We start from the raw sequence: 25,401 nt of genomic DNA on the forward strand, positions 1-25,401 counted from the left end.
AAAAATATATTTTATTGAATTGTTGCGGTTTTTGTCAGAAACCGCAGCAATATCATTAAAAAATATAAAAAAAAACAGGTATACAACATGCGTATTATAGTTAGGGTTTCATTCTCACTTTTATTCTCTCAGCACTCAGCAGCCATTTCCTCTCAACCTCTCCTCTCTCCTCTCTCCTCTCAAACTCTCACTCTGCTCTCATCATCTCACCGGCCACTCCTCTCACTCCGGTCTCATCATCTCACCGGTGTTCATTTGTCGGTCGTTCTTCACGTCGGTCGTTCTTCATCGTCGGCCCACCGGCCTCAACCGCAAGTCGCAACTCCTATCTTTCTCTACTTTCACCATCTCACTGGTCTTCATCGTCATCCATTCTTCATCATCGGTCGTTCATCGTCTAATCTTCATCGTCGGTCGTTCATCGTCGTCCAGTCTTCATCGTCGTTTTTGCTCGAAGACGAAGACTCCTTTCTTTTTCTTTTTTTTATCTTTTCTCGTTTTTTTTTCATTTTGTTTGTTTAGATTTTTTTTCCGCAGTCTCGAAGATCTTGTCTCGTTCTTTTTTCATCATACTCGAAGATTTGTTTTTCTTCGTCTTTTTTTTTCGTTTTAAATTGTTTCAACTTTGTTTATTTCTTCGTTATTTTTTATTATTTCTGATCTATTTTTTTCTGATGTAATGTTAAGTTTGTCTATTTATTTTTTTGTTTATGTGTTAGAATTAATGTTATGCTTTTCTGATGTAAAGTTAAGTTTGACTTCATTTTTTTTCAATTTTTATGTTTTGTAGTTAGATTTTATTGAAAGTTTATGGATTTTTGTTATTTTTCTGAACTTGGTTTATCTTTCGAATTTAATGACAAAATGCAAAAAAAAAAAAAAAAATAAAAAAAAAAAATTGACATGTACCTCTACCTATTGCTGCGGTTTTTGCTAGGAACTGCAGCAATATGCTGATTATTTATTATAAAATAGAGTATATTGTTGCGGTTTGCCCTAGAAACCGCAGCAATATACTAAATTTTGCTAATATAAAATAAACATATTGCTGCGGTTTCTGCTAGAAATCGCAACAATGTGTTAAAATATTGCTGCGGTTTCTGCTAGAAATCGCAACAATGTGTTAAAATATTGCTGCGGTTAAAAACGGCAACAATATATTAATTACCTATTATTTCCCCCTTAATAGTTGCGTGGCCAAAACCGCCGCAATAGGCCACTTAATGACTGAAACAATAAGCATTTATTCTACTAGTGTTGGGCGGTCACGAAAGTTATGTGTATGTGGTCTTTTTCTGCCATCGGAATTTGACAATATCCGGTTTTGGCGTACATAAAACTCAGCCGTTCGTGGCCTGCGGTTGAGTATACCAACCTATCAATCTTCGGGAGTAGGTGATTATCTTTGGGGAAAGCTTTATTCAAATCAATGAAGTCTACGCATTCGCCATGTTCAATTTGTTTTCTTTACTAGGACGACATTAGCTAACCACTATGTGTATCGGCATTCCTCTCTGGTTCCCGCCTCTATTAACTTCTTGACTTCCGAGGCAGCCACCGCGTTCCTCTCAGGGCCCTGATGCCTGAATATTTGTTTAATGGGTCGGAACCCCCTCTTTAATGTTGAGCTCGTGGCATGTCTGAGGCCGAGTATGCAACATCCTTGCGTAGAATCCCAATTAATTTCTCTCTAAGTTCGGGGCTGATGCTTATCCCCACTTTCACTCTTCGCCCGAGCTGCTCATTTATCCAAACTTCCTCATCATCCGCGACTGTTCGAGGTCGATTGTACACCTTTGGGTTCTCATAGATATAGATCCCGAACTGGTTTGGATTATCCTCTAAGCCTCCTCTGCCTATTCTAAGGTCGTTCCCCCGGTTCTCCCGACTCCTTGAAGCTATTCATTTAGCATTCCCTTGCTATTTGTTGATCACCATATCCCTTCCCGACTTCCCCATTACCGGTTTCATATTGCATGGGTAGTTGGTATACAGATATTGCGGCCTTGACCTTGTTAAGTGTAGGCCAACCCATGATGATATAATATGGCAGAGGGACATCTACCACCAGGAAGTCATCTCGTAGGCTTCTATCTTTCCCTTTTTTGCCCAGTGTGACTGCTAGCTTCACTATCCTTACTAGGTGCACATCTTTTCGCGCGAAGCCTATCAGTGGCTTACTAGTCGGGGTCATGTCTTCCTTTTCATACTTAAGCTTCTGAAGACAGTCGAGAGTGATAATATCGGCTCATGATCCACTGTCCAAGAGTACCCTCTTCACCCTTAGGTTAGCGACTTTTATTTCGATCACGAGTGGATCATCATGGGGCGTACAGACAGGCCGTCTAGGCTAGCCAAAGGTTATCATCGGGCAAGTAAGGGGTTCATCTCCACCTGTAATGCTTGATATCTGAGAGAGTGGAGGTGTGATTTGCATGCGCGTCCGATTAGGCCAACCGAGGCCATACCCCAAGCTATGACTCCTTTGTTTAAACCCGCAAATGATCATCTCTACTTTGTCTACTAGGACTTAGGAGGGACTTGTGTATTTTTGGTATATTGTGCTTTTTATGAGCCCTTCATTTATCATTATTCATTTATACCTTGTTATTAAAATTATAAAGAATCATATTTGGGTTAGTGCAAAACATAAAAATAAGCAATTATCCAACACAATATTTTTTTTGATTAGGAAATTAAGTCAGCCCAAGGGTTAACCCCTACAAGGCTACTAGCCTGTAGGAAACACCAACACATTGGCTGGTAAGGCATGCATATCATGCTAAGGAAATACCCGAGCATAATGTTGGGGGTAAGGATCGAACTCCTGACCTCAGGGGCCAAGGGGGAGCGCTCTACCCACTTGAGCTAACTCCTATCCTTATCCAACACAATGTTTGACGTCCATTTTTCATTACTTGATTTTTCAATATTAAGTACTCCTTTGTTTATGTTATTCTAAAAAATTATTAAGCTAAACTATAATTATCCAGTATTAGTAGTTTAAATACTTTCTCAAATCAATATTGATAACAATTTATCGATACATGTGTCGCATGCATATATAGCTAGTTGACATTTATTCCAACTATAAAACAGTTATCACTTCTCTATAAAAAAATTGTCATTACTTAATTCAAGTCATACTAAAATTACTTAAATGAGTAAAACGGAACTTCGAGTAACTAGTGTAATAACTGGGTTAAATAAAATTTCAAAAATTTAACCCGTTTGGTTAAGATTTGGGTCAAAGTAATTCTCCCACCCAAATCTAACCATACGAAAACAATTGTCTTCAATCACTAAATCGCCATTCGCCACTTTCTAACTTTCCGACAACCCACTAAAAATTATCTTCAATCACCTCAGCAAGAAGAAACTTGAATCATACCTAAGAAATGGATCGGCGTTTTGTTGATGGCGCTAAGTTGTAAGTAATTGAAATCATGTGATAATCATGCATGTGCTATGCATTTTCAGTAATTTTTTGATTTATTTATTCCATTAGAGAGGATGCAACCGTTAAAGAATTTCTTCATTTCAATGTCAGTTTCTTGAGTAATTATCCCATGTGATGTAATTACTTCTTTGTTGTTACTTTATAAGATTTCTTAATTTTTTTTCATTTGTGAGTAATTGCAATCATGTCATAATCATCATGCCCTACGCATTTTCACGTGTATTTCTTGATTTCTTGATTTCTTGATTTTTGATTTCAATGTATTTGTCAACCGTAACTAGTAATCATTCATTTCTTGCCATATGTTTTACCTAATTCAAAAATCGAAAACAATTTTATGATTTGTATTACCATTTTTGAAATGCAAAACTATATCATGGTCAGATTATATACTTTAGAAACATTTATTTTACTTCTTGAATTGGGCCCCATACAGACTACATATGGTGGTGGATTTTGATGCACCTGAAAATTGTAAGTTTGTAGAGTATTCTAAAACTATTGAAATTTATATCATATCTTCACTTGTTTCTATATTGGTTCAACATGCAACACATCTAAAATTGTTAATCATACTTTCCTCCTGTTTGCCCCTCCCTTTATTTTGTCACAAATATACAGCACTCTACCAGGGCTTTCGCTTCAAAGTAGCAGTGGAGCTAGAGGAAGGGTACCCAAAGAAGGCACCAATCGTGCACTTTGTCACGAAGATTTTGCACCCAAACATCGATTATGAGTAAGCTTATGTAACCTTTTCAGTTTCACCCAAACATAATATGCATATTAAAAACATGCATACGAATGAGAAGTGAAAATATTGAGCTGACTGTCATATAAGAAATACAATAACTAGGGGGACATGGAAAAATGCAAGTTAAATTCATGCAAATATCCATACTTGTACAATTGTACACTTCTTAGCTTTTGATCTCCATTTTTTTGTGGTAGCCCCAACTGAAGAATTAAAGCTGGATCCTATCAATCATCTGGATCAGGTGCCTGCAAACATCCATGATGTTAGAAGTTAGGTCCACAGGGAGGATTTCTAGCAAATCAATGCGATCTTACAATCTGAGAACATGGTTAGGGTCTGTAATTTTTTTGTGGGAAAAGGAGTCCTTGAATACTCATGAGCTCTGCCTGGAGGAAAATTGTTAGCAAAGCATTGTTTTTGGAAGCCCTACAAGCCCACTAGGGACAGTCGGAGAGCTGGGGAAAGAGATTTGAGGGACGGATTTCATAGAAGCGACTTTTGAGAAAGTCAAAGCCATAGCAGACCGCAGCATGCATGAGGTTTTGGGGATTGAGAGTATGAGGTGGGGCCTTGAAGATGAGAGAGCTTCTATTTGAAGATGAGAGTTATTTACCAATTATATAGTAAATAACTAACCTAGTTGTCCCCTACAACTTCTTAATATGGGAGTTTAAGCTGGAAAAGATCATCAATTCTACTATTTGAATAACAAAAAATATGGGGGAAAGGAAGAGGAGGTAAAGATTGTGATCATTTTTAGCAATGGTTAAAACTACCTTTTGCTTCTCATTGGGACCCTACGTAAATTAATACTTGAGATAAAGCATGTGTGTACTTATTCTGGTCTTGGGAGTACTGTATGTATAGAGTATTTTATGACATTAATAATTCTTCTCTTATCCTGCAAACCAAAAAAAGGGAAATTTGCTTCTTTAGTGGTTTTTCTTTATTATTTATCTAGAACTTAAACTTCGTAGATAGAAAACATAGCAGAATTTATGTTTATAGTTTTCTTCTTGATATTGTGATCTTCAAATACTGGATGAATATATACTCATAATCAATTTCAGCTAGAATTCATCAATGACAACGCCATATAGGTTTTCGCAATGTAGGATGAATAGTAGCATAGCAAGTTCACTATCACAACCTCCATCAAAAGCTTAAAAGAATGAGAGCGATCCTAGTAATGGGCAGGAAATTGCCACGAGAAAGCACTATTGATTTTTGATTTTCTTTCCAACTTTACAGGCCCTTTACAAGTAATATTGCGATTCTCATCTTTTGTATTCTAACTCCTTCAGCAACATACTTTTTTCTTGACTCGAATTCAGCTCCAAACTCCTTCATGGTTACTCTCAAGCACCAAATCTATTCCTAAACATGTTAGATGTTACAGTTTGCAAACACCCGAATTCTAAAGCATCTCTAAAGGCCAAAGCTCGTACCTTATAGCTGGTTGGCCCATTTGTGTCATGTGGGACAGTAAGGAGTTATGGACCAAAGATCAAATCCAACGCACAATGAGGAAGATGAGATATGTTGGAAACTTAGAATAAGTTAGGGAAAATACTCGTAAGTAGACAAGTCAGATACATCTCCAAAAAAGGGTTATTTAAAATATTGTGGGCTGCTTAATATATTATATAGTACTCTCAAGACTCGCAAATTGCACCAAATAGCAGAATCAAATATTATATAAGTTGTTGTAGCATGGAAAATCAACGGCTATAAAACGAGACACGTGGCCCCATCACAACCCTATCCGTGACACTTTGCTGCTACACGAAAGTACATGGACTAGAAGCATGTATGGACTAAAGTACACCTTTTTATAAAGGAAGTTACACTAGCCCTTCTTCTAGCCCAAAATGTACTTAGGCCCAGTAAAAGCCAAAGGGCATATTTTAAAATGGGTGATGTGTATCTCCAATTAATGATCGCCACGTGTCATAATAATATTGCTTAGCCAATCAGATGCTCCCTAATTAGGGTGACATCCAGGTACAACAGTCATTTCAAACACTAAAAATAGCCCTTGAAATCAGGGGAAAGGTACGTTTTTCAGAATATAGTACTGTTATTCTGCCATAAATACTCTCTCTCTACTTTCTCTCTCTAAAAGTTTCTTTTCTACTCCTGATACCGGACATAAGCTTCGGAGGGGGAAATACCACCCAAACCTCCAGGGTGGGTCCCTTTTTGCAAGTCTGAAGGCGGAATTGTGGTTCGGGTTTAGAGTTCAGACATTGTTGCACAAGTCTCTTATTAGTGAACCTACTGTTGGGGATAGTAGTATTATTTACGAGTTTAGCACTACATAACATTTTGTGCCGTCTGTGGGGAGACGCAACAATGACTGATTGTCACTCATCCAATATTGCTAGGAATAGAAGTTTTGAGATACAAGTGGAGGATACGGTGGGCGATGAAAGGCCACCTAGAGGAAGAGATAGGCCCTCTGCTGCTGTTCGTCTTTCTGGATGGAGCAGGGAACCTGTCATTCAAGAAAATCCTGAGCGTCCAGTGACATCTGCCTATCTGGAAACTGTCTTGAATGACTTCCAGACCAGGATAGCCGCCGTCATGGAGGAGCAAATCAAAAATAACATGTCGTTTTTCTAGGTCAATCCAAACCGGGCCGCTGTAGCACTACCTAGGGGGCAGTCTCAAGAAGGTCGCTCAGGGACAAGCCGGCCACCTCGACAGGAAATGTCCATGCGATTGTCGAAAGGGAAGCAGCCAACAGTTAATGAACCAAGGAGAAAGATGGACTGGAAGTTGGTGGTCCGTCCAGGAGATAATATTCCTCCTAGTGATCATAAGATGGAGACAGATGCGATGGAGTATTTGGAGGCCAAGAGGGCAGCTTCTCTTCAGCGTTCAGCCTCAAGGTCTACTGCTTACATGAAGGATCCTCCATTAAGGCTGCCATCAAGAACTGAAGAAAGAAGTCAAAGACCTTCGGTTGTCCAGCTAAGGCAAGAAAAAGCGATTTTACAACCTATGGTGTATAGGCGTCAAGGCCTAGCTAAAATCTCCTCCGCTCCAGTGTTAAAAGAATATCGTCGGGAGCACATACCCACTGAGGGACATGCTAGGGCACTCAAGATTAACTGGCCAACCCCATTCTCGACCAGAATTATGGAGTCTCCCCCATTCCCAAAGGTTAAGCTACCGACGATAGAGCCTTTTGACGGAACTACGGATCTAGATGATCATCTATCAGCATAGAAACATCAGATGTATGTTCAAGCGGTTGATGATGCTACCTAGTGCAAGAATTTTCCAGCCACTTTGTATCTTGTTTACTAGCTACTTCCCCCTAACTCAGTGAATAATTTAACTGAGCTTAGTATCTTGTTTACTAGCTACTTTGTCGCAAACTGGCAGGAACAGAAGACCAGCATGCATTTGGATAAGGTCATCCAAGGACCTAAAGAAGCCCTAAGAAGTTATGTGAAGAGATTCAACCTAGAAGCATTGTAGATCCAGGATCTGAATGTAGGAGCGGCCTCTGACGCCTTCATCAGGGGTCTAAGACCAGGAAGTTTTAAGTTCGATCTGGTGAAGAGGAAGATTTATACTCTGACCGAAGCCCTTCAGGAGCTAGAGGCATTCATCCATGCTACGAAAGTTTGTGCGGAAGCAAAGTATCCGGAGGCAAAAAAGATTGAAGAAACAGTTCAGCCAAAGAAGAGCATCCCCAAGAAAGCTGAAACTTAGGCGGTTACTTTGATGATACCCTCATCTAAGAGAAGCAAAAGAGCTGAACCAGCAACATCGGTTGAGCCTATAGAATTCAGCAAAGATCAATACTCCATTCTTATGGAGATAAAAGTTCAGTATGAACTGAAGGCGCTTGCTGAAATGAAGACTCCCTACAGAAATGGGGATAAAAGCAAGTATTGCCGAGAGGGTGAAAGGTCAGATAAGTCCTTTTGCCAAGCAAGAAGAGGAAATGCATGGCCATCAAAGAAGAAAAAGTTTCGTCAGAAGAAGTAATGGCCCTCATGGGTATTGGGCTAGACCGACCGGAGTGATAGGCTAAAGTCGTATCAACTAATCAAAAATAACCTAAGGTCCACTAACTAGTAGTCAGGGAAGTCAGGATCGAATCCACAGGGAGAAGTTATATTATCGTATCTGAACTCTAATATTACACTAACGAAATCAGATGAATTGGTTGTGTTACAAAACTAAGCAGATAGCAGAACTAAATATGAAGTTGTAAATATATTAATAAAGTACTAGAATCGTGGATCACTAATGCATACAATTCGCGAAATCAGGGATAAATAATAACCACCTAGTAAGTCAACTGTCTAGGGCACATGTAATTTCTCTCGAACATTACCTCCCTTGAAGATTACCCAGCCGCTCTCGCATAGTCAAGGGTCACTTTGCCTAATGATAGACAGCCTATACGATATATCTCATCTCGAAGTAGATTCAGTATTGCAACAATAGGAATATAAATCAGGCCTAACTTATAATTCTAGCGTGAAGAATCAATCAAAGGAAACAATTGATATACAGGATAATCAAACTAATCTATCAATCCCTCATTGCATACATAGATCTCCACAATTCTAGATATAGGACTACTCACTCATAATCATGAAAACAATAACAAAACTCATATAAAAATTCATACTTTAAAACATGGCAAATAACTAAGAAAATAATCTAATTAACAATGGAAGAAATAACAAAGAAATAATGAAGAAAGATTACCGAATTATATTGAACTATGAATAAGCAAAAGGTTTGATCTTGAATTGAAATCACAAAGCAATAAAAGCAAGGTTCTTCAACACTCTCTAGAGAAAACTAATAATACAAACCAAGATCAAAGCTAATAATTCTGATTTTTCTTTTTATAAAAGCCCTAAAACAATAGCCAAAAGTCTCGAAAGAAGGGCCCGTATTCATTAAAAAACTGCGTGTCGTCAGTCGCCCGATCGGGCCAAATGCCCGATGGAATCGGGCTCCAAAGCGAGGAAAAGGCAAAACGCAGACGTCCGATGAGATCGGGCTGACCCGCCCGATGACATCGGGCGGTCTATAACATGGTAGGTACCAGCGGATGGCATGAGGGCGCCCGATATCGGGCCAAGTCGCCCGATCGGGGAACACCGAATACGACTGGGCGTTGAACGCCCGATGGGCCCGCAGCAGAACTTGAAATATGTTCTTCTGCCCGATCGGGCTGGGCCGCCCGATCCTGTCGGGCCGGTCATAGCCGTTTTTCGTTCTTCCTTTCTCAAAGTCCCGGAAACATCCTCGGGATCTAAAACTCAGCTCAACCTCTCTAATCCATGTGCAATCATATAAAGTAGGTAATAGCTTCCAAAACCTACAATTCAATACAAAATAGCAAACCACAACTAGATGGAGAGAGTTAGTACCAAATGGCTCCTAAGAGCACCATAACCATAACTTTTAGCACATAATAGGGGAGAAAACTCTATATAAAACCATAATATCAAACTCCCCAAGCTAAACCTTTGCTTGTCCCTAAGCAAAGCACAACATGAATATGAATAGAATTTGCTTCACCCCTCAAAGTATGAAACTCAAACATTTTGACCTCAAAAACCTTCAAGCAAGCAAAGTTCAAGTTCAGTTGATCAGATCACTTTTGACTACCAATCACTTAAGCAAATTGTCCGAAATAGCGCCATACATAACTTGCACATCTTGAAAAGGGACTCACCAGGTGTCACTCCTCTCAATTTTTGTGGCGAGCATAAAGTGTGCCCGAACGCTCACCAACCCAACCATAATATCCCTTCCCTCTCACACTCTCATGTGTTTAGAAAAGGTAAAATATCGCTCATCCTACTCAAGTCGACTCGAATAACAAACTTAAACTTCAACTTTGGCACATTGACTCTGTATCATTCCAATAAACATTCAAACAAGTGCTCAAAAGGTCTTTCTGAGGGTTGTAATGGGGCTCGGGTAAAGGTATGGGAATTATTTGGGGAATGTGGTGGAAAAGCCCAGAAAAGGGGAGCAATCAACACTAGTAGAACTAGGTGTGGTAAAACAACTTCCATGGTCTCAATCACATACCCAAAATAATGACCAACTTTAGATTTTTCGAACCAACCAACAATTGTCTCCTTGATAGTTTTCAGCAAAATGTATTGTTCTGATTTTATCTTCTTTTTCTTTCATGACTCGTGACTTCTTGATTCTTTTCATGTGTTATTTTTATTTTTTTTCTTTTTCCTCTTATTCACTTCACCTCATGTCAACATAAACATATTATTTCCAATCAACCCGAAAATCAACCACACAAATAGTTCTAACCTAACAAATGCTCCCCCAAGCTAGGCTTGGGACAATAAACATTGAAAAGGCTCAAGGCATGTAATGTGGCTTGATATAGATCCAAAAAACTCATTAGGCTCAGCGGGGCTAGGAGGGAAATGATTCTTTTGTAAAAAATTCTGAGGCCAAAAATCAAACAATTGAACGCCTCTATCACAGCACAATGTTCAAAGTCATCAGAAATCAACGAGTACAATGCCAAAGTCAAGATAAGAATGATATGAGGAACTAACACACAAGGATAATTCGGACAAAATATGCATCCGAAGGCTCGAATGAATCCTTACAATGTAACCAGTTCAAGCATGCAGTTAAAGTAGGTTTTTATCATCAAAATCTACTCAAGACCAAGGCAATCAAAGATCACATCACAACATCCCAATCACGAATGCCCGATTATCCAGTATAATGAGTTAAATCATTTTTCAAGGCAAAGTTTGGGGCACAGGGAAGCAATTAGACTATTCATGTTCAACTCGTATTTTTGGTATTTTTTCAGCAATATTTCATTTTTTTGTTGTTTTGTTTTTATGAAAAGAAAAAGAAATTAACTAATTAACTAACTTAACTAGCCTAAGAACCAGTAAAACTAACCTACCTAAAAAGCAATAATAGTGAGAGTGTACTTACAGAATCTCCCCCAAGCTGAACGTGGCAATGACCTCATTGCAACAAGGGAAGGAGAGACATGGATATCAGTCATCCATGTGCAATCCTCACTAGCCTCATCTCCATCCCCTCACTGCTCGCGGCTGACTGTAGCTCGGGTTCCAAGTATACCACGACGGGTGTGCATCATGCTCAGCAATGCGATGAAGGCGGCAGTTCTCGTCGTACATCGAATACAAAGCCAGCTGCTGATCATTGGCTAATGTATCGACCCGCTGACTAGATTCTGAAGAAAACACCATTGGCATCAACCTGCTGGCTGATGCCCTGGATGGCCGCTGTTAGCTGCAATGCCAGTATCCATACGCTGGAGCAGGGTCATCATCTCCTGAAACTCAAAGGAATGAGGAGCAGTAGAATATGGGGGAGGGGGAGCATCAGAAGATGAGGGGATATCCTCAACATGGGGTGGACGACGGTAGTAGGTACGCCCAGGTTTGATTCTTGCCAAAGGGTTGGCAATTCGACGGAAGGCATTCCGTTAACTTGCCACTGGTATGTATCCCCACCCCGGTCCAACAAATGAAGGCGAGTGAAATAGGCATAGTCTAATAAGGTAGGTCCTAAGGCCGACTGATAACGAGTCTCGTCAAAGTCGGGAATGGCCCTAGCAAAAACAGTAACTAGCCCCCCGTTCACAATGGGACGAGAGGAAAACGTCCCATCGGCGCGCCGCTTAGGGTATGTGGTGGCAACACGCTCCATTTGGAGCGCATCATGATGAGGGATATTGTAGTGAAAACAGCGCGGAGTACCCCAGTATATATAACTACCAATCAGATAAAGCTCATCCCCCCGAATGAGCTGACCTTCAACCCTCCCAAACAAAGTCTTGGACATAAAACGAACCCAAATTTTAAAAATAGGTTGGTGGATGTACCGGGCATGACAATGTTGAAGGGTGAAATCAGTTTCATCCCCGATAATAGCATAATAAATATCCCGGTGATGATAGTCAGGGGGGTGCCCAATCTCCCCCCGATTGAGGACACGGAGTATGCGAGCAAACTCCGGGAGGGTGAGGGTGAAGTCCCGATTAAGAGCCGATAGGAAACATGAGAAATTGGTCCCGAGGGAGGGTGGGTCACTTTTAAACTACTGTAAAACTCATATACAAGCACGGGATATGTGTTGACATAAACGGTAAAAAGGGATTCCATACCATTTATTTTCATAAAATCTCTAAATTCATTAGCAATTCCCAATTTATCTAAAAATTCGATGTCAAGTAAAGTTGTAGGACTTACCTCGCGCCCCTTGAGGCGCTGAAATCTTTCTCTTTGTTCCTCTGTGGAGAAGATGACATCCTGAAAGGTCTCATCGCGGGGGATTTCCGGTGGTGGTGGTGGTGGTGGTTGTGAGCCCGTAGTAGTTTTTCGTCGCCTTGTGAACATGATACTAGGATGTGCAAAATTTCAAACCTTCAACTCACTCTCTAATGGGGAAAAGAGGGGAAAAATTGTATCACTCAAATCCTCACTTTAATGGTGGAAAAGATGAAAAAGAAGATGGAGGTGAGAGATAAAGTGGGAGAAAAGTGAAGAAAGTGGAGTGAGAGATGAGTAGAAAGTGATGTGAGAGAAAAATTTGTAAGAATTTGAAGATATGAGTGAGGGTCTTCAATGGTGGAAAGGGGGTTTGGAGAAGAAGATGAGAGAATTTGGGGGTTAGGGTTTGGAGGAGAGAGAAAGTGTGAGAGGAAGTGAGTGAAAACAAGGGGAAAAACCCTTTAATCTCGTCAGTTGCACCCCGAGCCCGATCGGGCGTGTCGTGCCCGGTCCCATTGGGCGTAAATTTTTTTTTCTGAAATTTGCCAAAAACCCGTTGCGCGCCCGATCAGGCAACCTCACTTGACCACATCAGGCGTTTCTTCTCCAAAACTGAATTCGTTGCGGGCCCGATCGGGTCTCCATGTCCGATCGGGCGATTTGTTTAGCCTTTCCAATTCCTGTTGCGGGCCCGATCGGGCGTCTGTCACGTCCTTGATTTTTGTCGTAATTTGGGTTCACGGAACATTGCCCGATCGGGCGTCTAGGCCCGATCCCATCGGGCGGTTGCCTTTTTTACGCGATTCATGTTTCCGTTGCGCGCCCGATCGGGCAGCCTCGCCCGATGGCCTCGGGCTATGCCTAGTAAGCAATGGCTCGTATTTTTGAATGAACTTTTCCAGTTGGGAAGCAATCCTGCACACATGTAACCTGAAGAGGAATATCAGTACCCGCTCACTCTCTCACCAAACTACAAAAATTAGCAAAGTAAAAAAAATAAAAATCTAGAAAAAACTACGAAAGAAAAGGAAAGAAATCGGGTTGCCTCCCGAGCAGCGCTGGTTTATAAAGGTCCCGCACGACCATAATGCTTCATCTCTCAAACAGAAGGGGATGGGGGTTGAAGGTTTAACTCCTCCATAGATCCAACAGGGATTCCTGTATGGTACAACTTCAGACGTTGTCCATTAACTTTGAACTTCTCACCTGTTGCATTCATCACCTCAATAGAACCAAACTTGTTAGTGTTAGTGACAGAAAAGGGACCAGACCACCTAGACTTCAGCTTACCAAGAAAAAGGTTTAGTCTAGAGTTGTACAGTAAAACTTTGTCACCAATAGAGAACTCCCTGCTCAAAATTTTCTTATCATGCCATCTCTTAGTGCGCTCTTTGTAGAGACGCGAACTATCATAGGCATTCAGTCTAAGTTCATCAAGCTCATTGATTAGTCGATAAGGGGTTTGTCTCCTGCTAGTTTATCATCAAGGTTCAACTCTTTAACCGCCCAAAAAGCCTTATACTCTAGTTCGACAGGTAGGTGGCATGCTTTTCCATAGACTAGTCGATAAGGGGTGGTACCAATAGGGGTCTTAAAAGCAGTTCTATAAGCCCATAAGGTGTCATCTAACTTATCACTCCAATCTTTTCGAGATTTAGCTACCACTTTCTCCAAGATAGACTTTATTTCACGGTTAGACACTTCTACTTGCCCACTTGTCTGAGGATGGTATGCTAGGCCAGTCCTATGGTAGACACCATACTTTTTGAGTAGGGCTTCAAAGGTTCTTTTGTGAAAGTGAGATCGACCATCACTAATGACAACCCTTGGTACCCCAAACCGTGGAAAGATAATTTTTTTAAACATTTTCATGACCACCTTAGAGTCATTGGTTGGTGATGCAATAGCTTCTACCCACTCATATATATAGTCAACAGCAACAAGTATGAAATTATTGCCTGAGGAAGAGGGAAAAGGACCCATAAAATCAATACCCCACACATCAAATAGTTCAACTTCCAGGATGGGGGTTTGGGGCATCTCATGTCTACGGGAAATATTTCCTGTTGTTTGGCATGCATCACAAGACTTAACAAAAGTACTAGCATCATGAAAAAGAGTCGGCCAATAAAAACCAGATTGAAGTACCTTTGCTACTGTTTTGGAGGGCCCAGCATGGCCTCCACATGGAAGGGAGTGAGAGTGCTTCAGAATTTCATGCACCTCCCACTCTAGGATACATCGCCTATAGATGGTGTCAGCACAGAGCTTGTAAAGAAGAGGGTCATCCCAAAAGTACTGTTTGGCATCATGTAAAAATTTCTTTCTCTGCTGGTAGCTCAGCTCTGGAGGGGTTTGTCCACTCACACAAAAGTTGGCGAAGTCCGCATACCACGGGGTAACAGAAGTGACTGCCAGGAGCTTATCATCAGGAAAGGAGTCATCAATGGGTAGGCCTTCTTTCATATCTTCATACTGCAATCGGGACAAGTGGCCAGCCACTACATTTTCTGCACCCTTTTTATCACTGATCTCCAAGTCGAATTCTTGGAGCAGCAAAATCCACCGAATGAGTCGAGGCTTTGCCGCCTTTTTGGCTAGGAGGTACTTCAATGCAGCATGATTGGTGAAGACAATGACCTTAGACCCAAGCAGATAGGTCCTGAACTTGTCCAGTGCATAGACCACAACTAGAAGCTCTTTCTCCGTGGTAGCATAATTAACTTGAGCTTCATCTAGTGTCTTGCTAGCATAGTAGATGGCATGGAGGATGTTGTCTTTCCTCTGACCAAGGACAGCTCCCACAGCATAATCGCTAGCATCACACATTATCTCAAACGGGATGGTCTAATCTGGAGATCGGATGATAGGAGCAGTAGTCAGAGCTTGCTTGATCCTGTTAAAAGACACTAGACACTCATCAGTAAACAGGAACGGGGCATCCTTGAGGAGAACTCGAGTAAGTGGTTTAGCAATTTTAGAGAAGTCCTTGATAAAGCGGCGATAAAATCCCGCATGACCAAGAAAACCTCTAACACCCTTAACATTCACAAGAGGGGGTAATTGCTCAATCACTTGAATTTTTGTTTTGTCCACCTGGATGTAATATGACCAAGTACCACTCCTTCAGTAACCATGAAGTAGTACTTCTCCCAGTTCAAGACAAGGTGGACATCCTTACATCTTTTTAGTACTTTAGCCAGATTCAGCAAACATGCATCAAAATCAATGCCATACACACTAAAGTGATCCATAAATACTTCCATGATGGACTCAATAAACTCAGAAAATATGGCCATCATACAACGTTGAAAGGTAGCAGAGGCATTACATAGGCCAAAGGGCATCCTTCGATATGCAAAGGTACCATAAGGACATGTAAAGGTGGTCTTCTCCTGGTCATCTGGGTGGATAGGAATTTGGAAGAAACCAGAATAGCCATCTAGATAACAAAAATGAGAATACTAACCGTTCATCCTCGTGAGTGGTAATACCGTCAAGCTCGACACAGGTAAAAGCTGCTTCCCAAGCATCCACTTCAGTAGTCCGAATACTATCATCACCTGTGGAAGAGGTAAAACAAAGCAAAGCCTCCAGAGGATTCCGCATAAGGGATTGGGGCATGTCATCATTAACCAGCACATCAATGACATATATTCTATAACAGGCTTCCTCTAGCATGGGATTTTTCAAAGCATTGGTCAAACTAAAAGTCACCTTATCATCCTCCACAGTCAAAGTCAATTTCCCATTTTTAACATCTATGACAGCTCCAACAGTATGAAGGAATGGTCTCCCTAAAATGATGGGGATTTGAGTATCCTCTTCCATGTCAAGCACAACAAAATCCACAAGAATATAAAATTTACCTACCCTCACAGGAACGTCCTCTAAGATACCTAGGGGGTATTTAACAGAACGGTCAGCCATTTGAAGAGTAATGTTGGTACATTTTAAATCTCCCATGTCAAGCTTTTTGCAAACAGTCAGGGGCATGACACTAACACTAGCACCTAAATCACATAAGGCTTTGTCAATAAATATGGTGCCAATATTACAAGGGATGGAGAAACTCCCCGGATCTTTCAATTTAGGAGGGATTGATTTTGCAAAAGAGCACTACATTCTTCAGTAACGGTAACGGTTTCTACTGCATTAAAGGCTCTTTTCCTAGTCAAAATTTCCTTCAAAAATTTAGCATATGCAGGTACTTGAGTAATGAGTTCAGTAAATGGGACAGTTACCTGAAGATTCTTCACTACCTCCATAAACTTACCAAGTTGGTGATCCAACTTATTCTTTGATAGACGAGTGGGGAATGGTACCTTTATCGCAGGAGTGGTGGAGGAATTTTTTCAGGTACTATCTGCTTCTCTGCATTTGTGTTGGTGGTAGCCTCAGGAGCTGATGAAGTTTCAGTGATGTCTGCATTTTTTTCTGGCTCAACCGGACCATCCTTAGGCATTGGGGGACCATCATAATGTGTTCCACTCCTAAGAGTGATGGCATTGGCAGTGTCCCTCGGTTGCATTGATTGTGAAGGTAAGCCCCAGGTGGCCTACTAGCAGAAGAACTAGCCAACTGAGCTAGTTGAGTCTCCAACATCTTGTTATGCGTGCCCAAATTTTCCAGTTGAACTTTTGTGTCAGCTTGAAAAGTATTGAACCCTTTCTGCATCTGGAACATCATATTCTTCAACTCTGTCATGGCTGGGTCAGTAGTAGGGGCAGGCTGTGGAGGTGCTTGATTTCTCTGAAAACCAGGTGGAGCTTATTGTGGGGGTTGGTATTGTTGACCCTGTTGTTGAGGCGGATATGGTTGTTGAGGTGGAGGGTTCAACACATTAGTACTCCTATATGAGAGGTTTGGATGGTGTCTTAACCTAGGATTATAGGTGTTGGAATATGGGTTGAACTGGTTCCTAGGTTGTGACTGGAAAGCATTGACGGCCTCAAAGTTATTTCCCAGTGCAGGACACTCTTGAGAGCTGTGCCCAGATATTCCACAAGCATCACATATATGCACATTATAGTTAGAAGCACTAACCATCGCGTTAACACTCATATGGGGGAATCATTACCTAATTTCCGGGAATCAATCTTTTGAGTTAGAGCGGCTAGTTGCCCAGATAGTAGGGAAATGGCTTCAACATCATGTTTACCTCCCTTTTTCAAAGAGGAACGAATAGTAGATGCTTGGTTAGATGCTAGCTTCTCCAAAAGTTCATACCCTTCCTCAATCGCTTTATCCATGAAGAACCCACCAGATGCTCCATCAATTACCCGTCGTGTATCTGCATCAACTCTAGTGTAGAAAATCTGACACAAGTACCACTGGTCCAACCCATGATGAGGACATAGACGCTGCAGATCCTTGAACCGCTCCCAAGCTTCATATGGAGACTCACCAGGATCTTGGGTGAAAGTAACTATAGCAGGTCTCATATTGGCAGTTTTCTGGTAAGGGTACCACTTGATAAGAAAAATCTTGGAAAGTTCTAGCCAGGTGGTGATGGTGGAAGGCAGCTTATTATACCAGAACAAGCCTTTATCGCGCAGAGAGAACCCAAATAGAAGGAGTTTCATCTCATCAGGAGTAACACCAGCTTGCTTCTGAGTAGCACAACATTGTAAAAATCTATGCAGGTGCTGATTTGGGTCTTCCGATGGTAACCCAGCGAACTGATTATTCAAAACCATATTGAGAACATGAGACTTGATCTCAAAATTTGTAGCAGCAATAGTGGGCATCCGTACCCCAGTCGGCACGTTATCATGAGATGGTTGTGCGTAGTCTCTGAAGGTTCGAGTAACATTTTCACCCATGTTGAGAGTAATAGGTGAGATGGGGGTTTACTGGTGTGGGGAAGATGGTGGAGAAGGTGTCTTTTGGGAGGGTGTCCCTGCAGCCAGCTTAACTTGTTTAGTTTTCTTTTTGAGTCTACGAGCGGTCTTTTCAATCTCCGGATCGAACGGGATGAGATTTGGGGATTTCAATTTCCTGCTCATACACCTAAAACACTAAAACAAACGTGAGATGCTCCAAAGAACAGGTGTTCTTCAGAGTACAGGTTAGTTTAATACTATAATTCAGACAAAATAAAATAAATCGTCTCCCCGGTAACGCCGCCAAAATTTAATAGGCTAAAGTCGTATCACCTAATCAATAAAAAACCTAAGGTCCACTAACTAGTAGTCAGGGAAGTCAGGATCGAATCCACAGGGAGAAGTTATATTATCGTATCTGAACTCTAATATTACACTAACGAAATCAGATGAATTGGTTGTGTTACTAAACTAAGCAGATAGTAGAACTAAATATGAAGGTGTAAATATATTAATAAAGTACTAGAATCATGGATCACTAATGCATACAATTCGGCAAATCAGGGATAAATAATAACCACCTAGTAAGTCAACTGTCTAGGGCACATGTAATTTCTCTCGAACATTACCTCCCTCAAAATTACCCAGCCGCTCTCGCATAGTCAAGGGTCACTATGATTGAAAGCCTATACGATATCTCTCCTCTCGAAGTAGATTTAGTATTGCAACAATAGGAATATAAATCAGGCCTAACTTATAATTCTAGCGTGAAGAATCAATCAAAGGAAACAGTTAATATACAGGATAATCAAACTAATCTATCAATCCCTCATTGTATACATAGATCTCCACAATTCTAGATATATGACTACTCACTCATAATCATGAAAACAATAACAAAACTCATATAAAAATTCATACTTTGAAACATGGAAAGTAACTAAGAAAATAATCTAATTAACAATGGAAAAAATAACAAAGAAATAATGAAGAAAGATTCCCGATTTATATTGAACTATGAATAAGCAAAAGGTTTGATCTTGAATTGAAATCACAAAGCAATAAAAACAAGGTTCTTCAACACTCTCTAGAGAAAACTAATAATAAAAACCAAGATGAAAGCTAATAATTCTGATTTTTCTATTTATACAAGCCCTAAAACAATAGCCAAAAGTCTCAAAAGAAGGGCCCGTATTCATTAAAAAACCGCGTGTCGTCAGTCCCCCGATCGGGCCAGAAATGCCCGATGGAATCTGTAACAGCCCGCTCTTCCGAGCTGCTAAGGAAACACACTTAACAACCATAAACTAGAATTAACTCTTAATTAAATTACTTCGCAGCGGAAAAATATCCTTAATTACACCAATAACTCGACAAATATTCCCAAATATTATACAACGATATATAAATAACTATTCCTGAATCAGCTATCTAAAATACAAGCTTAATCCTTAAGCCATTATGACACCTTGATCTTGCTCCACTTCGAATTCCGAACTCTGAATATCAAACCTGCAAATTCAGGGAGAAAATACAAAACAAACAAAATTCCAAAATGAGTGGAAAACTCGTAACCTTTACTTCAGCCCGTTATAAACATTTTATTTCTCAAATCATTTTCATTTCGTTACAACGCTGGCATAGCTCACTCTCTTAAACAAAGCCGTGGCAAGTACGGACTTTGGACAAAGGACAAACACTGCCTCCAAGGTTCGTTATGGATCCCAGCAATGCTACCCCCAAGGTTCGTTATGGAGCGTAGCCGACCGTTTCAGGTCAAAAGAAGTAACCATCCTCCACCCATACCTTGCCAACTTTCTATTTTCAGTTCATAAACTAAGCCAGCAAAACAGTTGCGTATTCATGATCAATCAATGACATTCATCATCACATTCGTATCTATGGCCATAGTACGAAGTTATTTACGAAAACATAACAAAGAGATTCACACACATGGACATAAGTAAGTATTTTACTGAACATAAAAATTACCTTATACGCAATCCATTCTTTAGCTCCGACATATAAAGACTTTGAGAACTTCACAACTCCATCAACTCTCTTGAATTCCATACCGATTCTCCAATATTAACCTCAAAATAATAACAATAATCAACAACTATCCTTAAATTAATCTAAACTACAAAGTGAAATTATAACCAACTCCCAATCTAGAAATTATCTACCTTAATATTCTCTTAATTATCACTTTGTAACTATAACTCTAAATCATTGAACTGAGTAAACCAAGCTTAACTAGAAAACTTAATCACATAAATAAGAAATTATAGAACATTCCTCCTTTTGAGAATAACAAAAGTTACTGTTACTAACAGCAACAAAACACACTACAACACTTCAATAACCCATTAACAATGAACCACCATCACACGAAACGACAACAACCATCACAACATCAACAACGCACAACCACACTAACAACCAGCACAACCACACCTACAACCACATCAATCACACCAACAACCATAACAACAACAGCAGCAACACCTCCACCACCAACAACAGAACAACAACCAACAACAACTACTCTAAGAATTCAATACAACAACAATAACAACAAAATAGTAACAACAACTTGGGCTTAAACAAAACTTGAAACCAGAATTTCAAGGAAAAAGATAAAGGTAGTCATTACCTCTGCTCTTGAAGCAGGGGAGACCACGACAAAGGAAGGAACTTTCCTCCAGCAGCGGCGGAGATCACCGACCACGATGAACAGCAGCCCGACAACCGTCGTCCACCGACGAAAAGAAGCAGACCCACGAACATCGACGAACAGGGCAGGCACGAAGACGAAGAAGAGAGAGGAAATGTGTAACAGCCCGCACTTCCGAGCTGCTAGCTAAACACACTTAAGATACGCTAATTACAATTAACGCTTAATGACCTCGAATTATATTCACTTGCAGCGGAAACATAACCTATAGAACGATCCTGGACCTGTGGGTCAGGGCCCACAACAAATCATCCTCAATAACCAAATAACATATTACACAATACCTTGCTCGACTTCTAAAGCAATATAATAATTTATTCACAAATAAGGATATATAATCCTAAATACAACCTCTGAACCATTACATCTAATTATAACCTTGATAACTAAATTCTTCCTTTTACTCCATTCCGAGCTTTCCACACACGAACCTGCAAGATCACTAACAATGAACTCTTCCCCCACCAGGACAGGTTCCAAGAACAAAATCAGGAAAACTGAGTACACACTGTCCAACCATAACATCTTTTCAGTGGCTTAAAACAAATTTAAGATTTAAATTTATCTTATGAAACAATTGTAATCAAAATCTTACGAGACATTTGAAATCAAGATATAGCGAAGCCATAAATAAAGAATTATATAACAAATATTTGAACACAATTTGTAATGTTACTAATACGATCTTTCGAAGTCAACTCTAACATACTTTACTTCAATAAATCTCTCCCCCTTCTGTGGATCATACACAAAAACATTTAATCCATATGTATATCGTAGTTAACTCTTGCATAAATTCCTAACAAGTTTCTTGGTAAATCATTTCCATAATCGGCGCATGAATTCCATAACTTGGGTGAGTAAAACATAATTTCAGAAAGTAAAGTTTGAAATAACTTTCCACGAGACCACTCGAATACGCAAATACATATTCTATTTTCTTTCAGAAATCATATTATACTGGGGAAGAGAACACGAATAGAGTTGCCTTTCAGGCGAATTCTCTAAGCTTTTTACAAGGGACGTCTCCCTCTTCCATTTTATACTGCTTGCAAGACTTTTAGGTCATGACCCCACATAACGGAGCAATACCCGCTCCAGAGCAATACCCGCTCTAACACATAATGAGCAAACCTGCTCCACAAATGTTGTTCGTCACTGCTTAGCAGCTTCTTCCCCTCATAAAACAGAATCATAAATTCATATTTTCGAAAATTCAGATTCTTAAATCTCAAATTGTCATAATAGAATCACTTTCGGGTATTAGATATACCCAAATTAAATTACTTGCATAATATAATTGAGTTTCTATTAACTTGGTATAAATCAGCCTTTTATAAAAGTTCTTCGGCTAAATCCCTTTCAAACACGGACTTTAAAGAAACTATGCTTTGATCTCATAAAAGATTCTCCAAAACAAAACATTGTTTACCAAAAGATCATCACCCAATTTAGAGTTTCTATTCTATATAAACTTATATCTAACACAATTGCTCTTTACGAAGAATAACCTTTCCATTTAATCCTATTTAGCAATCCATCAAACTTATAACCATCTCCAACCAAAATCCATTTTCAAGGATTCAGAATTTTCTAAAGACTACATCTGAATAATATGATATATCCTTCAGTCTGAAGTTTCTCTTCCTCCCCCAAAACATATTCAGAAAACTTACTTATAACTTTACAATGTCATATTAAATCTAATATCCCAAATGATTTATTGCTGGCTCCAATAATACCGTAAATTCTCAGTGTATACCAAAGTAGTTTCTTCCACAGAATATCTAAAGGTGCTTTTGAAGAATATAATTTAATTATAATCTGGATGTCTTTTCCTCACAAACATATACATAATAATCGAAAACTCCTTCCTTTTGAAGACCCATATTATAGTCATAATGATTCACATCACAAGCATTTATCTATAAGTTACATCCACAATATAATTTCATAACTTGTCTAGTGAATATAACGATTATACTTGATAATTATATCTGAGCACTCCCACTTATCAACTCATTTATATACAACCATAATTTACAAATAGAAACCTATAACATAATCACCCAACATCCCATTTAATACTCTTAAGTCTCATAAATAATTAAGTTTAGTACAACGAATGGTAGTACTTAGATAGTGTAAGTTTAGATCAGGTCGTTCAAAATCTTAACTCCTAAACTTATCATACTTTGCAGTAGAAGGTTTAATATAATAATATCAGCTTTGAACAATACACTAATTGCTTATCAAATACTCTATTTATAAATACAATAAGCTTATAAAATATCTCAATCATTGCAGCTTAAAGCTTCCGAAAAGAGCATCATAAATTAATGCTAAAAACAAATGTTTTTCAGAGAACTCTCATGATCATACAAAAATACCAATTTTCAATCAAAAGTGGATGGACAATGTGTACCTCTATGCATCTTCAGATAGCATTCTACTCCAAAATTATATTCGAGAATCCAATATCCATCTCCAAGTTATACTCAAGTTCCACACTCATTCACCTCATAGGAACAATAAAAATTAGTATCCATCTTTAGAACAATTCGTATTGACAATCTTAACTTGATTATATATTTCTAAACTCTTTATGAACTAATTATTATAACTCTTATACACACACCCTTATTATAATCCAACTCATATTATAACTCTAATAACTTCATTAATCAACTGATAGACCCATATCTAAATTACATATTGCGAACAAAAAGCTGCAACCTTTATTTGTATATTTTGATCAAAACTCATGAACTAACCAATATCATACCATAAGCTAATCCCAATTCTCATTCGGAACAACCAGCAAATACAACTCTTTAAAAAAAATATATATTAACTTCTAAAAAAATTACATAACTAACTAATTTCATAAAATCCATTGAATACTTTTACCAACCCTTCATCTCAACTGATTTTGCTAAGCAACAATAATCAAGATTTAGACCTGAATTTATTTGTGAAATCATGAAGTAAAACCCATCATAATTTGAATTAGTGTTACAAATACAATGGAAGAATAAAGTATGTATACTATAAATTGGAGGAATGAAGATAAATCACCAACAAAATTTCATACCTTGATAGAATTTGGCTCAAATTGAATTGGGTCTCCTTCAAATCAAAACAAGAAAGAATCGATGACAACAACAACATGCAACAGCCACAACACCAAACAAACTCGTAGCAGCAGCATCCACGAAGAAGAGGAGAGAGAAAAACGCTGCAACAGCGGCAACAACAACTACAACTTCCAGAGAGCATAACTCTTAGCTCCGAACTCCGATTGAAGAAATTTTTGAGCCTAAATTCAATATCTCAAAGAGATCTGCAACTTTTATGAAGGAACAAAGACTAAAAAATGAGAGTATGATGCTTGAATTTGACGGACAGAACAGAGGAGTGAGAGGAATGTCGGTGAATGAGAGGATGCGAGAATGAAAACTGAGAATTGGTGTTTCTTAAATTTTCTAGTGCTGAATAATAAGAATTTGAGATGGATTTGCTAGTTATAAACTTAAGTATCAGATTAAACATTGAAAATTTGACAACTCAAGGTTTTGAGTTTTGTTGCCTTCACTTTCTTTTGACAAGATGATAGAGAAAAAGGAGAGAGAAAAGCATGAAATGTTAATATATTTTGACACCTTAACTACATTGAGGGAGAATACATTTTTTTTTTCTAAACTAAAAATACTAATCCTTAAACCATATAAGCAAATACATTATAGAGCATAATTTTCCTTTTGTCTTAAAACACTAAATTTCTTTAAGAAAATCCCATCAACTTATACCAAAATATCGTAATTAATTTAAGATAAATAATTAGCCCTTAATTAAATCTGCTTAAAATACACGGGCTATTACAAAATGAATTCCAGTGAAACTAGCCATCTGGTGGTGCAGCGTAGGTCTTCGACGTGGTAGGAGGACCGGTGGTGGCAGCAACGAAGCTCACCAGCGAGAGATACAGGGGAATTCAGGAGAGAGAAGGGGGTTGGGGTTTCGGGAGAAATGGGTTTGGGGTTTCATTTTGGGTTTCGAAATTTCACGAAAGTTGGGGTTTTTCTCGAGCAAGGGTTTTGGGTTTTATCCTCATGACCGACAAAGCAAATAGGAAAAGAGCTTTGTTTTGTTACTTTGAAAAATGACCGACAAAGGTAATTTGGATTTGGGTTTCTATTTTAGCAAAATTACCACTAATAATAATAATAACCTCATAAAATTAAATAAATCAATATATTACAAGAAGACAAATAAAACTAATACTCCACAACTCAAATACAATATGAATTTTTTTAAACATAATTAACTTAATAGATATAATCAAC

At 39.1% G+C, this 25,401-nt stretch overlaps 1 protein-coding gene, 1 long non-coding RNA gene and 1 other non-coding gene across 4 annotated transcripts; 1 reads left to right on the plus strand and 2 right to left on the minus strand.

Moving 5' to 3' along the window:
- Positions 1–15,340: 15,340 nt before the first annotated feature.
- Positions 15,341–18,318, minus strand: LOC130589877 (uncharacterized). Its single transcript, XM_057391502.1, has 3 exons — positions 18,096–18,318; positions 15,963–16,056; positions 15,341–15,389 (listed from the first exon to the last, which is right to left on the minus strand). The coding sequence occupies exons 1-3, from the start codon at positions 18,316–18,318 to the stop codon at positions 15,341–15,343; spliced, it is 366 nt and encodes a 121-aa protein (XP_057247485.1).
- LOC125492958 (small nucleolar RNA R71) lies at positions 17,834–17,940 on the plus strand. Its single transcript, XR_007269347.1, has one exon. It is a non-coding gene; the product is annotated as a small nucleolar RNA R71 (small nucleolar RNA).
- Positions 18,319–19,626: 1,308 nt separating the features above from the next.
- Positions 19,627–24,936, minus strand: LOC104901167 (uncharacterized). 2 transcript variants are annotated; one of them, XR_791158.4, is made up of 4 exons: positions 23,481–24,936; positions 20,975–21,510; positions 20,311–20,411; positions 19,627–19,830 (listed from the first exon to the last, which is right to left on the minus strand). It is a non-coding gene; the product is annotated as an uncharacterized LOC104901167 (long non-coding RNA). The 2 variants fall into 2 exon arrangements; XR_007268954.2 differs by having other exon boundaries at positions 20,311–21,510.
- Positions 24,937–25,401: the final 465 nt, after the last annotated feature.

This window comes from Beta vulgaris, chromosome 8, assembly GCF_026745355.1.
Source record: "Beta vulgaris subsp. vulgaris cultivar EL10 chromosome 8, EL10.2, whole genome shotgun sequence".
NCBI classification, from domain to species: Eukaryota; Viridiplantae; Streptophyta; class Magnoliopsida; order Caryophyllales; family Amaranthaceae; genus Beta; species Beta vulgaris.

What these genes read in the sequence shown, in the direction of transcription:
- LOC130589877 (XM_057391502.1), bottom strand. Translation starts at nt 18,318, where the DNA reads ATGGGTGAAAATGTTACTCGAACCTTCAGAGACTACGCACAACCATCT. An exon ending in TGCTACTCAGAAGCAAGCTG is followed by an intron (nt 16,057 to 18,095) that starts GTGTTACTCCTG and finishes CCTCTTCCACAG; the next exon opens with GTGATGATAGTATTCGGACT. An exon ending in ACCACTCACGAGGATGAACG is followed by an intron (nt 15,390 to 15,962) that starts GTTAGTATTCTC and finishes GTCTTTTAACAG; the next exon opens with GATCAAGCAAGCTCTGACTA.